The sequence below is a fragment of the Salvelinus fontinalis genome, unplaced genomic scaffold (genome assembly GCF_029448725.1).
Source record: "Salvelinus fontinalis isolate EN_2023a unplaced genomic scaffold, ASM2944872v1 scaffold_0062, whole genome shotgun sequence".
NCBI lineage: Eukaryota > Metazoa > Chordata > Actinopteri > Salmoniformes > Salmonidae > Salvelinus > Salvelinus fontinalis.
This window is the reverse complement of record NW_026600271.1, coordinates 505,714-521,372: the sequence shown is the minus strand read 5'-3', so window position 1 is coordinate 521,372 and position 15,659 is coordinate 505,714. Positions and strand designations below refer to the sequence as shown.

The following is a 15,659-nucleotide window of genomic DNA, read 5'->3' as shown; positions in this document are numbered from 1 at the left end:
CTTATTTTACACTGTATTATTGACTGTATGTTTGTTTTACTCCATGTGTAACTCTGTGTTGTTGTATGTGTCGAACTGCTTTGCTTTATCTTGGCCAGGTCGCAATTGTAAATGAGAACGTGTTCTCAATTTGCCTACCTGGTTAAATAAAGGTGAAATAAAAATATACATCTACATGATGTATTGATACACCATGTAGGAGCAGTATAGACCTAGTCTGTTCATTATATACATCTATATGATGTATTGATACATCATGTAGGAGCAGTATAGACCTAGTCTGTTCATTATATACATCTACATGATGTATTGTTACACCATGTAGGAGCAGTATAGACCTAGTCTGTTCATTATATACATCTACATGATGTATTGTTACACCATGTAGGAGCAGTATAGACCTACGGTAGGTATCTACTTATTTAGATTTAGTTTGAATAAATGACACTGCCTTAAATGTGCTGTAGTAAACATTTTTTATTCGCACTAATCAATCAACACTTTCTTGTCTTTGTATGTCTCAATATAATGGTATTATTTAATTAAATCCATTTACAATAATCTTTGTCTGAAAATAAATATGATCCTCAACTGCGTTTCCCACTCCAGTCAGCAGCCGGCGATGTGCGTCTTTCAGGCGATGCTGCTAGCGTGACGTACAATCTAGTGGACGGTTCTTCAGAAACAGCTCGTCAACCACCTCGGTAGCTTGCTAGCCAACATAGCCGAAGGATTCAAGCTATTTATACTCTTTCGGTGTATATTAGCTACTGTGTTTTAGCCACATTTCTGTCGTATCTACTTGTTAACCTATTTAATTTAATATTACGTTATTTTGTATTAGTCAGCTATAGTATCTGGCTGGTTAAATTAGCACTAGCCTAGTCGCTAATGATAGCTAGCTAGCTAACATCCCCGACCATGAGCTCCCTAAACTACTCCCCTCTTGTTAAAGAAGAGGGGGTCTGCTGGACGGAGAAAGAAGCTCTGGGGCTAAACATTGTCGTGAAAGAGGAGGAGGATGTCAAAGTTAAAAAAGAAGTAGAGGGTGACGCTGTTACAGTGAAAGAAGAAGAGAAAGACGTTACAGTGAAAGAAGAGGAAGACGCATTCAGAGTGAAAGAGGAAGAGGATGTTACAGTGAAAGAAGAGGCGGAAGAGAAAGAGGTGGATGCAGTTTTTGGAGTGAAGAAGGAAGGGGAGATTACTGTCACATTGAAAGATGAAGAGGTGGAGGTAGGAGATCTGATTAACACCAGTAAGTACCGCCTTAAATGTGTTTTTAACTTTGGATATTCGGAGTTGGCTCGTCAATACCTCTTCAACGGAGTGCCCAGGATGATGACTGATATGTCTAGAATCAGACGACGTAGAGAACAAGCTACCCCATGTTTTCTCTGTTCCGTTTCCAAAAAGTGACTTAACATAATAATTTGAGAAAGGTCTATCTGCTGACCACAGACTGGGGGGCATGGCATGTAGTGATTTTAATGTAGTGATTATTTACTACACACCGTGCCCCCCAATAGTGCCATGTGAGAGGTGTGTTGGCTACACCAAAGATTATGGATATACTGACAAGATGTCTCTCCGCCCTAACAAGGGGAGTCGTTGTCCACAAAGCGTTGTCTAGCTCCCGTCTATCCTTTCTTTGGATTGGTGGATTCATCTTATTATTGTAATTTATTGTTCATATTCTATGAGGGTTGTTGTCGTCAACCGCCAGTATTCAATGGAGAGAGATGCTAAGCTACTAGCATGAATATGCATAGCGATCTGGAGAGAACTCCTATAGTGTTTTTATCAAAGTTGTCGGAATGTCACATGTCCACATAACAACTTAAGCATTACGAAACTTCTGTTGGATCAAGTAAACCTCACGTAGCAAATAAGCCTTTCATTTTGTTGTTGACCAAATTCGACACTTTCCACATTGGGTTGATAATTGTTTCCACTTGGATACAACCTACTGTAGCCTACTGGCATGACCTAGAGAGATACAATCTACTATAGCCCACTGGCATGACCTAGAGAGATACATTTACATTTACATTTAAGATACAACCTTCTGCAGCCTACTGGCATGACCTAGAGAGATACAACCTGCTGTAGACCACACTATCTACCGAGAGAGTTTATCTGTATTTTTCGTAGCTGTCTACATACCACCACAGACCGATGCTGGCACTAAGACCGCACTCAATGAGCTGTATTCCGCCATAAACAAACAGGAAAATGCTCTTCCAGAGGTGGCGCCCCTAGTGGCCGAGGACTTTAATGCAGGGAAACTTTAATCTGTTTTATCTCACTTCTATCAGCATGTTAAATGTGCAACCAGAGGGAAAACAACTCAAGACCACCTTTTCTCCAAACACAGAGCTCTCCCTCGCCCTCCATTTGGCAAATCTGACCATAATTCTATCTTCCTAATCCCTGTTTACAAGCAAAAATGAAAGCAGGAAGCACCAGTGACTCAGTCAATAAAACGGTCAATAAAAAGCCATTGCTAAGCTACTGGACTGTTTTGCAGCACAGACTGGAATATGTTCCGGGATTCTTCCGGTGGCATTGAGGAGTATACCACATTTGTCATTGGCTTAATCAATAAGTGCATCGATGACGTCCCCACAGTGTCTGTACTTACATACCCGAACCAGAAGCCATGGATTACAGGCAACGTCCGCACTGAGCTAAAGGCTAGAGCTGCCGCTTTCAAGGAGCGGGACTCTAACCCGGAAGCTTATAAGAAATCCTTCTATGCCCTCCGACGAACCATCAAACAGGCAAAGCGTCAATAAGGGACTAAGATCGGACCACACTACACCGGCTCCGATGCTCTACCAGACGAGCAAAAAGTATTTCTATGCTTGCTTCGAGGCAAATAACACTGAAACATGCATGTGAGCACCAGCTGTTCCAGACGACTGTGTGATCACACACTCCGCAGCCGATCTGAGTAAGACCTTTAAACAGGTCAACATTCACAAGGCCGCAGGGCCAGACAGATTACCAGGACGTGTACACTAGGTCTATGTTATTTTTAGGTGAAGTTATGGGCCAATTGGCATACACTTAGTGTTCAAACCCTCATTGTCAGGCTGATGGTAAAGCTAGCCAAAGAGCATTTTACTGGTTGAAGTGTTGAAGAATAAAGCAGTTGATTTGCAACAGTAACACAAATATATTAAGATTCAAACAAGCCTTACAATTATAATCCATAAGTAGTGTGAAATGCACACATAAGCAACCTGGAAATGGAGGCTATTTTTTGCTGTCAGCCTATGAGAACTCCCCTGAGTTTTCCCCCATGGTGGTGAATTAGTGAATAGACACAGAACTTAAAGTAAGTTTCCTTGAGTAGCACTCCCGATCTTGCACTTCATGGCTATACTCTTGGAATGACCTTTTACAGGGGATTTCCGCTGTTGTGGCCTTTAAACATCTGTCTGACTTTGTTGTTCACACAGGAGAGAGACGGGACTATCGTGGATCCTCTGGGGAGCTTCAACAACCTCATGATGCTGACGAGGCAGAGAAGAGTCTCTGCAGATCAGGACACGTCAAGAAACACCAGCAGAGATCCAAAGGAAAGAAAACTCACCGCTGCTCTGACTGTGGGAAGAGTTTTGTTTTCTCAGGACAATTAAAATCACACCAGAGAACACACACAGGAGAGAAATCATATAGCTGTGATCAATGTGGGAAGAGTTTTACTACATTTAACAATCTGATGATACACCAGAGAACACACACAGGAGAGAAACCTTATAGCTGTGATCAATGTGGGAATAGTTTTGTTTCATCTGGCCTTCTGACTGTACATCAGAGAATACATACAGGAGAAAAACCATATAGCTGTACTCAATGTGGGAAGAGTTTTACTCAGCTAAGCAACCTGATATCACACCAGAGAATACACACAGGAGAGAAACCTTATAGCTGTACTCAATGTGGGAGGAGTTTTACTCAGTCAACAAGCCTGATATCACACCAGAGAACACACACAGGAGAGAAACCTTATAGCTGTGATGAATGTGGGAAGAGTTTTGCTACATCTAGCAATCTGACACTACACCAGAGAACACACACAGGAGAGAAACCTTTTAGCTGTGATGAATGTGGGAAGAGTTTTACTACATCTAGCAAACTGACTCTACACTACAGAACACACACAGGAGAGAAACCTTTTAGCTGTTCTCAATGTGACAAGAGATACTATGATAAATGTTCTCTGATTACACATCAGAAAATACATGCATGAAGGAGTTGTTTCATGATATCAATGAAATTATGTCACAATGCAGAATGTTTTAACATTGTAGTGGGAGTATTTTAATGACGTCACAATATAGAATGTTTTGCCAATGCAGAAGGAGTATTTCAATGATGTCACAATGTAGAAGCCTAAATGTTTGTCCCTTGTTCTATTGATATTAGCCTCAGGGGGGAAATCCAGGCTCTGAATTGAAAGAGTACTATTTATTTGATTTAACAAAAAGTGAGTAACAAAAAAGTACTGTCTTACACTTACCGTGTTGGTGGCCCACTTTAATCACAAGTTACACTCGAATAAAAATGTAGCTAGATGTTTTCTACAAATTGTCCTCTAACCAGGGATGTACACATTACTCCCAGATTCCATGTGGTTTTTGAGCTGTTCGTTTTAACAGGACGTGCAACCTCATCTCCCTCCTCTCGGCACAATTGATTTCAACATGATATCAATGAGTGATGACAAATAAGTGTTGCGCTTATTTGTTTAGCGACCCCTTCATTTAAATGCATCACTCCCAAATGTAGCTGACTGTCTTCTGCAGATTGTCCTCTAACCAGTGAGGTGAAAGATATCTCCCATTTCCATGTGTTTTTTTAGTTGTGTTCATTTCAACAGCACGTACAACCTGATCCCCCCCCCCCCCCCTAATTGATCTCACAGATTTATTGCTACATGCCAAAACAACAGCGTTTCTGGTTCTTGTGCAGTAAGTAAGATGCTTGTTTAAAAAATACAAGTAAAATGTATTATTGTGACAGATGTTTGTGTTTATACAGCTCAATTTATCACAAACTGTTTCTGCATTAGGTTATTGATTTGGACACATTAAAACTGTGTTTTGACATTGGGCTATCCCACCAAAATGTCATTGAAAAGACGTTGAGAAGAAGACTATACCGATGTCCAATATACGTTCGGTTTTAGTTGAAGTGAAAGTTGAGAAGATGTCGTTTTTTTCAATGTACTTGCACTCTATACACATGGACGCAGTATAATAAATTGGTCTATAATCATTTTTATTAACAGTCCTTCATCACTCCAGTATTTCTTTACAACATTCAAGTGCTAATTGTTTTTATTCCACTACTGAAGAAGCATAACTCAAATCACCTCATATTTCCTGACCAAAGATACATGTTTTATTATTCCATGCCTCACCATTAAGTGAATTATTGCCAATACATATTAACAAAGGGGTGTACATTTGTTTTTCATATTTACATTTAGTAATCATAATTAATTATACGATCAACTGACCAGTTTTGGGGACAATAATATTGACATTGTTGCCCTTCTTTTAGAATACCAGGGTTCATTCTCGGATGTGCCACACCAAATGTTACTAGAGAATGACATTGGGGACTGGGGCCCGATCCAACAACATGCCTATCGAGTGAATCCTGAAAAGAGAGAGAAACTCCGCAGTGAGGTGGAAAGTTACAGTGCGTTGCCATGGATCACAATTGATTATGACTGCATGTTTTTCCGTATTGGAGATGAGTTTTGTTTGGTCTCGTTCCAAGGGGACGAGAGTTCTAGAAGCAAGTGGAGTTTTAGGAAGACGAGAGTTCTAGAAGCTAGTGAGTTTTAGGAAGACGAGAGTTCTAGAAGCTAGTGAGTTTTTCAAAACTAGTTTTAAGATTCTATAGGAAGAAAGGGGAGAAAGGATACAATTGTATATTAATATTTAGAAATACGTGTTTTTTCTTGTTTTTAATTGTTGACAGCCAGTCAACACCATGTTAATATTGTAGAAGGTGAAGCATTGTAGTTGATTATAATGAGAAATGGAAGTTGTTTTCTGTTGGTGGTGAGCAAACTTGTCCAACAAAAAATATAGGATATTTGTTGTCTTAAAGGGGAAGGTGTTACATTACCTTAGGGTGCTCATTAGTCTTTCAGTTAGTCTTCTGTTTGCTGTGGCCAAAATATTTCTGTTTATTTTCATTGTTTTTTTTCCTGAGAAGCCATTGTGTTGTATCAATGTCTGAAATGTGCTGTACAAATAAAGCTTGATTTGATTTCAACAAATGACCCCAATGACTGACCAATCAACAGACTCTTGGTCCATCTTAGTATGAAAATAAGTATCACTTTTCCAGCCTGCTGAAGGCGTGGTGGAGTGGTAAACACCACCCCCGGCTCTACCAGGGGCTTGAAGTGGTCTCCCACAGCTCTGCTTATGTCATGTTCTGTGGCCTTGCCGTTCCATTTCTTGACTGCCCCTGCAACACAGAAATAAACACATTTAGACATATTATATAAAACATTAAAAGTAATGGATATGGAGCATCTATGGCCTCAGTTACACCTGGCACCTAAATGTGACTTCTGTCATCCGATCACTCCAAGCTGAATTAAGTTCAGATCTACCAGGATGGGCCTTTGACAGTCTGGACGCAGTCAGGCCACTGAATATAAATAAGCAATGTAAAGAGGTGGGGTAAATGAGTGGGGAAAAGTACATTCTACACAAATAACCTTCATAATAGCAAAGAACAAATGTGTGTGCCTGAGGGGAAATTACCTTTCATACAGCCAAAAGGGGTGAGAAATTACACCAATATCAGTGGACATGTCACGCCCTGGCCTTAGTATTCTTTGTTTTCTTTATTATTTTAGTTAGGTCAGGGTGTGACATGGGGATTGTTTGTGTTTTGTCGGTTTTGGGTGATTATATGGTAAAGGGGGTGTTGGGTGTAGTGTATGGGTTTGTGTTGAGTGCATGTGTCTAGCTGTGTCTATGTTGGTTTAGTTGTCTAGGAGAGTCTATGGTTGCCTGAATGAGTTCCCAATTAGAGACAGCTGATTTCTGTTGTCTCTGATTGGGAGCCATATTTAGGGTAGCCATAGGCTTTCATTTGATTGTGGGTAATTGTCTATGTTATACGTTTGTAGCCTGTATGTGCACTTCGTTCATAGCTTCACGATCGTTTTCTCGTTTTGTTAGTGTGTAAGTGTTTTTGTTTCGTTTTTTGTCTTCGTATTCATTAAAAGGAATATGGCTTATTTTCCTACTGCTGCGTTTTGGTCCGTCAATCCTCCACACGATCGTGACAGAATTACCCACCAATACAGGACCAAGCGGCATGTAAAGCGGCAACAGGACCCACCTACACAGGATTCTTGGACATGGGAGGAGATACTGGATTGTAAGGGGCCGTGGGCACAACCGGGAGAATATCGCCTCCCTCGTGAAGAGCTGGAGGCAGCGAAAGCCGAGAGGAGGCGATATGAGGAGGCAGCACGGAAGCAAGGCTGGAGACCCGTGAGTAATACCCAAAAATTTCTTGGGGAGGGGCTCATGGGGAGTGTGGCGAGTCCAGATGGGAGAACTGCGTCAACTTCCCGTGCTACCCGTGAGGACTCTAAGAGGGAACCTGAGCCAGTCGGGCTGATATTGGAGGTGAGCAATGGGAATGATACAGAGACTGTTAAGGATTTATTGGGGAGGTTGGAAGAGAGTGAAATGAGGGAGCTGCTGTGTTGGTGCGTGAGGCACAAGATCCACCTGACAGAGCGTGTGCGGGATGTGAGGTTACCTGAGTCAGCTCTCCATGCTCGTCCTGATGTGCGTGCTAACCGTCTGGGAATGACAGTCCCACGAACCAGGCCTCCTGTACGCCTCCCCGGTTCTGCACCTCCTATATTAGCCCCAAGTACTAACTCTCCTGTGACAGTCCCCAGCCCAGTACAACCAGTGCCTCCTCCACGCACTAGCCCTATGGTGCGTGTCTCCAGCCTTTTACCACCAGTACCTAAACTACGCACCAAGCCTCCTGTGTGTCCCCAGAGTCCTGTGCGTCCTGTTGCTGCTCCCCGCACTAGCCCTGAGATGCGTGTCCCCAGTCCGGTACCACCAGTTCCGGCACCACGCACTAGGCCTAATGTGCGCTCCCAGGGTCCAGTATGCCCTGTTGCTGCTCCCCGCACTAGCCCTGAGATGCGTGTGCCCAGCCCGGTATCACCAGTTCCGGCACCACGCACTAGGCCTACAGTGCGCCTCAGCCGGCCAGAGTCTGCCGTCTGCACAGCGATGCCTGAACTGGCCGTCTACCCAGCGCCATCTGAGCCATCCGTCTACCCAGCGCCATCTGAGCCATCCGTCTACCCAGCGCCATCTGAGCCATCCGTCTACCCAGCGCCATCTGAGCCATCCGTCTACCCAGCGCCATCTGAGCCATCCGTCTGCCCCGAGCCATTAGAGCCGCCCGTCTGTCCCGAGCCGTCAGAGCCGTTCGTCAGTCAGGAGCCGCTAGAGCCGTTCGTCAGACAGGATCTGCCAGAGCCGCCAACCAGACAGGATCTGCCAGAGCCGCCAACCAGACAGGATCTGCCAGAGCCGCCAACCAGACAGGATCTGCCAGAGCCGCCAACCAGACAGGATCTGCCACAGCCGCCAACCAGACAGGATCTGCCACAGCCGCCAACCAGACAGGATCTGCCAGAGCCGCCAACCAGACAGGATCTGCCAGAGCCGCCAACCAAACAGGATCTGCCAGAGCCGCCAACCAGACAGGATCTGCCAGAGCCGCCAACCAGACAGGATCTGCCAGAGCCGCCAACCAGACAGGATCTGCCAGAGCCGCCAGACAGCCATGTGCAGCCAGATCCGTCAGCCAGCCATGAGCAGCCAGATCCGTCAGCCAGCCATGAGCAGCCAGATCCGTCAGCCAGCCATGAGCAGCCAGATCCGTCAGCCAGCCATGAGCAGCCAGATCCGTCAGCCAGCCATGAGCAGCCAGATCCGTCAGCCAGCCATGAGCAGCCAGATCCGTCAGCCAGCCATGAGCAGCCAGATCCGTCAGCCAGCCATGAGCAGCCAGATCCGTCAGCCAGCCATGAGCAGCCAGATCCGTCAGCCAGCCATGAGCAGCCAGATCCGTCAGCCAGCCATGAGCAGCCAGATCCGTCAGCCAGCCATGAGCAGCCAGATCCGTCAGCCAGCCATGAGCAGCCAGATCCGTCAGCCAGCCATGAGCAGCCAGATCCGTCAGCCAGCCATGAGCAGCCAGATCCGTCAGCCAGCCATGAGCAGCCAGATCCGTCAGCCAGCCATGAGCAGCCAGATCCGTCAGCTAGCCATGAGCAGCCAGATCCGTCAGCTAGCCATGAGCAGCCAGATCCGTCAGCCAGCCATGAGCAGCCAGATCCGTCAGCCAGCCATGAGCAGCCAGATCCGTCAGCCAGCCATGAGCAGCCAGATCCGTCAGTTAGCCATGAGCAGCCAGATCCGTCAGCTAGCCATGAGCAGCCAGATCCGTCAGCCAGCCATGAGCAGCCTGATCCATCAGCCAGCCATGAGCAGCCAGATTCGTCAGCCAGCCATGAGCCGTTCCTCAGTCCGGAGCTGCCCCTTATCCTGGTGCTGCCCCTTATCCTGGTGCTCTCCCTTATCCTGGTACTGCCCCTTAGTCCGGAGCTGCCCCTTAGTCCGGAGCTGCCCCTTAGTCCGGAGCTGCCCCTTAGTCCGGAACTGCCCCTTAATTCAGTGGGGTTAATGTGGAGGGGGGTCATTTGGAGGAAGCTACGGAGGCGGTTAGTGACTGTGGTGGGGTGGGGACCACGACCAGTGCCGGAGCCGCCACCGTGGAAGGAAGCCCACCCAGACCCTCCCCTAGACTGTGTGCTGGTGCGCTCGGAGTTCGCACCTTAAGGGGGGGGTTATGTCACGCCCTGGCCTTAGTATTCTTTGTTTTCTTTATTATTTTAGTTAGGTCAGGGTGTGACATGGGGATTGTTTGTGTTTTGTCGGTTTTGGGTGATTATATGGTAAAGGGGGTGTTGGGTGTAGTGTATGGGTTTGTGTTGAGTGCATGTGTCTAGCTGTGTCTATGTTGGTTTAGTTGTCTAGGAGAGTCTATGGTTGCCTGAATGAGTTCCCAATTAGAGACAGCTGATTTCTGTTGTCTCTGATTGGGAGCCATATTTAGGGTAGCCATAGGCTTTCATTTGATTGTGGGTAATTGTCTATGTTATACGTTTGTAGCCTGTATGTGCACTTCGTTCATAGCTTCACGATCGTTTTCTTGTTTTGTTAGTGTGTAAGTGTTTTTGTTTCGTTTTTTGTCTTCGTATTCATTAAAAGGAATATGGCTTATTTTCCTACTGCTGCGTTTTGGTCCGTCAATCCTCCACACGATCGTGACAGAATTACCCACCAATACAGGACCAAGCGGCATGTAAAGCGGCAACAGGACCCACCTACACAGGATTCTTGGACATGGGAGGAGATACTGGATGGTAAGGGGCCGTGGGCACAACCGGGAGAATATCGCCTCCCTCGTGAAGAGCTGGAGGCAGCGAAAGCCGAGAGGAGGCGATATGAGGAGGCAGCACGGAAGCAAGGCTGGAGACCCGTGAGTAATACCCAAAAATTTCTTGGGGAGGGGCTCATGGGGAGTGTGGCGAGTCCAGATGGGAGAACTGCGTCAACTTCCCGTGCTACCCGTGAGGACTCTAAGAGGGAACCTGAGCCAGTCGGGCTGATATTGGAGGTGAGCAATGGGAATGATACAGAGACTGTTAAGGATTTATTGGGGAGGTTGGAAGAGAGTGAAATGAGGGAGCTGCTGTGTTGGTGCGTGAGGCACAAGATCCACCTGACAGAGCGTGTGCGGGATGTGAGGTTACCTGAGTCAGCTCTCCATGCTCGTCCTGATGTGCGTGCTAACCGTCTGGGAATGACAGTCCCACGAACCAGGCCTCCTGTACGCCTCCCCGGTTCTGCACCTCCTATATTAGCCCCAAGTACTAACTCTCCTGTGACAGTCCCCAGCCCAGTACAACCAGTGCCTCCTCCACGCACTAGCCCTATGGTGCGTGTCTCCAGCCTTTTACCACCAGTACCTAAACTACGCACCAAGCCTCCTGTGTGTCCCCAGAGTCCTGTGCGTCCTGTTGCTGCTCCCCGCACTAGCCCTGAGATGCGTGTCCCCAGTCCGGTACCACCAGTTCCGGCACCACGCACTAGGCCTAATGTGCGCTCCCAGGGTCCAGTATGCCCTGTTGCTGCTCCCCGCACTAGCCCTGAGATGCGTGTGCCCAGCCCGGTATCACCAGTTCCGGCACCACGCACTAGGCCTACAGTGCGCCTCAGCCGGCCAGAGTCTGCCGTCTGCACAGCGATGCCTGAACTGGCCGTCTACCCAGCGCCATCTGAGCCATCCGTCTACCCAGCGCCATCTGAGCCATCCGTCTACCCAGCGCCATCTGAGCCATCCGTCTACCCAGCGCCATCTGAGCCATCCGTCTACCCAGCGCCATCTGAGCCATCCGTCTGCCCCGAGCCATTAGAGCCGCCCGTCTGTCCCGAGCCGTCAGAGCCGTTCGTCAGTCAGGAGCCGCTAGAGCCGTTCGTCAGACAGGATCTGCCAGAGCCGCCAACCAGACAGGATCTGCCAGAGCCGCCAACCAGACAGGATCTGCCAGAGCCGCCAACCAGACAGGATCTGCCAGAGCCGCCAACCAGACAGGATCTGCCAGAGCCGCCAACCAGACAGGATCTGCCACAGCCGCCAACCAGACAGGATCTGCCACAGCCGCCAACCAGACAGGATCTGCCAGAGCCGCCAACCAGACAGGATCTGCCAGAGCCGCCAACCAGACAGGATCTGCCAGAGCCGCCAACCAGACAGGATCTGCCAGAGCCGCCAGACAGCCATGTGCAGCCAGATCCGTCAGCCAGCCATGAGCAGCCAGATCCGTCAGCCAGCCATGAGCAGCCAGATCCGTCAGCCAGCCATGAGCAGCCAGATCCGTCAGCCAGCCATGAGCAGCCAGATCCGTCAGCCAGCCATGAGCAGCCAGATCCGTCAGCCAGCCATGAGCAGCCAGATCCGTCAGCCAGCCATGAGCAGCCAGATCCGTCAGCCAGCCATGAGCAGCCAGATCCGTCAGCCAGCCATGAGCAGCCAGATCCGTCAGCCAGCCATGAGCAGCCAGATCCGTCAGCCAGCCATGAGCAGCCAGATCCGTCAGCTAGCCATGAGCAGCCAGATCCGTCAGCTAGCCATGAGCAGCCAGATCCGTCAGCCAGCCATGAGCAGCCAGATCCGTCAGCCAGCCATGAGCAGCCAGATCCGTCAGCCAGCCATGAGCAGCCAGATCCGTCAGTTAGCCATGAGCAGCCAGATCCGTCAGCTAGCCATGAGCAGCCAGATCCGTCAGCCAGCCATGAGCAGCCTGATCCGTCAGCCAGCCATGAGCAGCCAGATTCGTCAGCCAGCCATGAGCCGTTCCTCAGTCCGGAGCTGCCCCTTATCCTGGTGCTGCCCCTTATCCTGGTGCTCTCCCTTATCCTGGTACTGCCCCTTAGTCCGGAGCTGCCCCTTAGTCCGGAGCTGCCCCTTAGTCCGGAGCTGCCCCTTAGTCCGGAGCTGCCCCTTAGTCCGGAACTGCCCCTTAATTCAGTGGGGTTAATGTGGAGGGGGGTCATTTGGAGGAAGCTACGGAGGCGGTTAGTGACTGTGGTGGGGTGGGGACCACGACCAGTGCCGGAGCCGCCACCGTGGAAGGAAGCCCACCCAGACCCTCCCCTAGACTGTGTGCTGGTGCGCTCGGAGTTCGCACCTTAAGGGGGGGGTTATGTCACGCCCTGGCCTTAGTATTCTTTGTTTTCTTTATTATTTTAGTTAGGTCAGGGTGTGACATGGGGATTGTTTGTGTTTTGTCGGTTTTGGGTGATTATATGGTAAAGGGGGTGTTGGGTGTAGTGTATGGGTTTGTGTTGAGTGCATGTGTCTAGCTGTGTCTATGTTGGTTTAGTTGTCTAGGAGAGTCTATGGTTGCCTGAATGAGTTCCCAATTAGAGACAGCTGATTTCTGTTGTCTCTGATTGGGAGCCATATTTAGGGTAGCCATAGGCTTTCATTTGATTGTGGGTAATTGTCTATGTTATACGTTTGTAGCCTGTATGTGCACTTCGTTCATAGCTTCACGATCGTTTTCTTGTTTTGTTAGTGTGTAAGTGTTTTTGTTTCGTTTTTTGTCTTCGTATTCATTAAAAGGAATATGGCTTATTTTCCTACTGCTGCGTTTTGGTCCGTCAATCCTCCACACGATCGTGACAGGACAATTTGCACTAATGTAAATAAACATAGATGATGGAACATTTTTCCTTATGCTGACGTGATGAACCACTAAGAGGACATAAATATTTTCCATCTAAACCATGTGTGAACTCTCACCTCTCTGGCTGTAGAAGTGTTCTTCCTAACCAGTCACTCAACAGCTCTCTGACTGAGCTCCACCCTCACTGGGTCTACAGAGAAGAGGAAGGCTGAGGAGGGATGGAAGGATGAATGGATCAGTCAGTCAAAAAAGTGTAGAGCTGCTGTCTGACAAAATCACTATTTTAGTAGTTCATTAAAGTAAATAAGGCTTTATGACTGATGAATACCAACTATCAATCACTTAGATGTGTATTTTCAGGTAGAGATACATCCTTGGGACGTCCCTAGCCCGTTGAAGTTGACATTTTCAATGGTTAAGTTAAGGGTTAAGGTTAGGGTTTAGGGTAGGGATGTCACAAGAATCCCAGATAGCATTGTACATTGTGCATTTGTAACCGATGTGAAATGGCTAGTTAGTTAGCGGGGTGCTCGCTAATAGCAATGGTAACGATGTTTCGTGGGAGGCAGTTGTTGATGTGTGCAGAGGGTCCCTTGTTTGAGCCCAGGTAGGGGCGAGGAGAGGGACGGAAGCTATACTGTTACACATTCGTCGGTGTCTTTTACATAGCAGGTGTAAAAGAAACACAGACAAGACAAGTAGGCGCTCAGGTCATTATGGTCATTGTAGTTTAAAGAAAATAGCATCTAATTATGCCAATCTGTATGTGGGGTTGTTGGAGAAGAATGTGATTGTCAGCCCTAACAATCCATTCTAGCACCTCATCAGGCTCTGTAAAAGTCTTCATTGATGACGTGTTCCTTCTATTCCAGGGGACAGCAGAGGAACTTCATCGATTCCACTCCTTCATCAATACAAGCAGTGAACACCTGAAATTCACCCTCACCTTTGATGTGCATGAAACAAGTTACTGGATGGTTGGACGATACTTTTCTCGTCAATCATCTTAAATACTTCAACTGGAAATCAACCAATCCTTCATTGATAACGCAGTGAAAAGGTCAAATGCTTTATTATCTAAAAATGTAAAGTGCTGGGCGACGTGAGAAATAAAATGGTGCAGTTTGAGGCCATGTGGCAGACAGTGATGCAGGAGCTGGAGAAGGTGTGTTCTAGTGGGGCTGGGCAGGTGTGATGTAGTTAATGGAGATGGAGGTATGTTCTAGTGGGTCTGGGCAGGTGTGATGTAGTTAATGTTTGTATGATGTTGTTGTTTGTATGTTTTGTATTTTTATAAAATAAAGTATTTTTAAAGTCTCAATGCAAAGTTACACCTCACTGTTCTATATTTGGAGTTATTACATTCAACCAACCAGAATTCAGAAGAATGCCAGTCAGGTGTGAAGTAATATGGAGGACCAGCCTATTCCCTATGATGTATACTACAACAGAAATAACTTCAAATGTATAACTTTAAATTAAACCAATAATTTGCACTCATGACTTGAGTGATTAAAGTAAACCACCGTTTTGTAAATACATAACGCCATCCAACCAAATATCAAAGAATTTTATCTATATGCAGTTATCTTAGCCAGCCAGCCAACGTTAGCTATATGCAGTTATCTTAGCCAGCCAGCTAACATTACCTATATGCTGTTATCTTAGCCAGCCAGCTAACGTTTGCTATATGCTGTTAACTTAGCCAGCCAGCTAACATTAGCTATATGCAGTTATCTTAGCCAACTAGCTATTAGCCTAACCAGCGTAGCCAACCAGCACGGTTATGGTCAACGAGACCAACTACCGGAGAAAAAGTAGTCTAATTCACAGAAAACATGCTGAAAAGTAGTGATGGGGAAACAAAGATTTCTGAATCATTTACTCTTTCCAGCCAATTGTGTCAAAAATAGGTTCATTACTCAAGGCTTTGAGCGACACAGAATTTAGAACAGCCACATTTTATAGATGAAGTCACACGCCGTAGCAGCGTAGCCATTATGTCATATATTAAACCACTGGCCGTGTTCGAGAGCATCAAATCCATGCTGCGTTGTGGGTAAACGGTGACTGGCTGACTGGTTTATAAATAATAATGAGTAGTTATTGATTTATAAATAATAATGAGTAGTTATTTATGATGCAAGGTGATTTGTAAATTAGTCAGTCAGCAGTCAACAGCCACCTGCACTGTCGGCTGCAATCTCGAACGAGCCCAAAACCAAACCAATCAGGTGTTCGACGAAATTATTCTTCAGACGTCATTGATCACGTGCTGCTGATAAAGTGACACTCCTTTGAATTATACCGT

At 46.9% G+C, this 15,659-nt stretch overlaps 1 protein-coding gene across 1 annotated transcript; it reads left to right on the top strand.

The window, feature by feature from the left end:
• Nucleotides 1-679: 679 nt before the first annotated feature.
• On the top strand, nucleotides 680-4,915 carry LOC129842729 (gastrula zinc finger protein XlCGF17.1-like). The gene is made up of 2 exons (XM_055911356.1): nucleotides 680-1,258; nucleotides 3,468-4,915. The coding sequence occupies exons 1-2, from the start codon at nucleotides 922-924 to the stop codon at nucleotides 4,259-4,261; spliced, it is 1,131 nt and encodes a 376-aa protein (XP_055767331.1). The 5' UTR covers nucleotides 680-921; the 3' UTR covers nucleotides 4,262-4,915.
• Nucleotides 4,916-15,659: the final 10,744 nt, after the last annotated feature.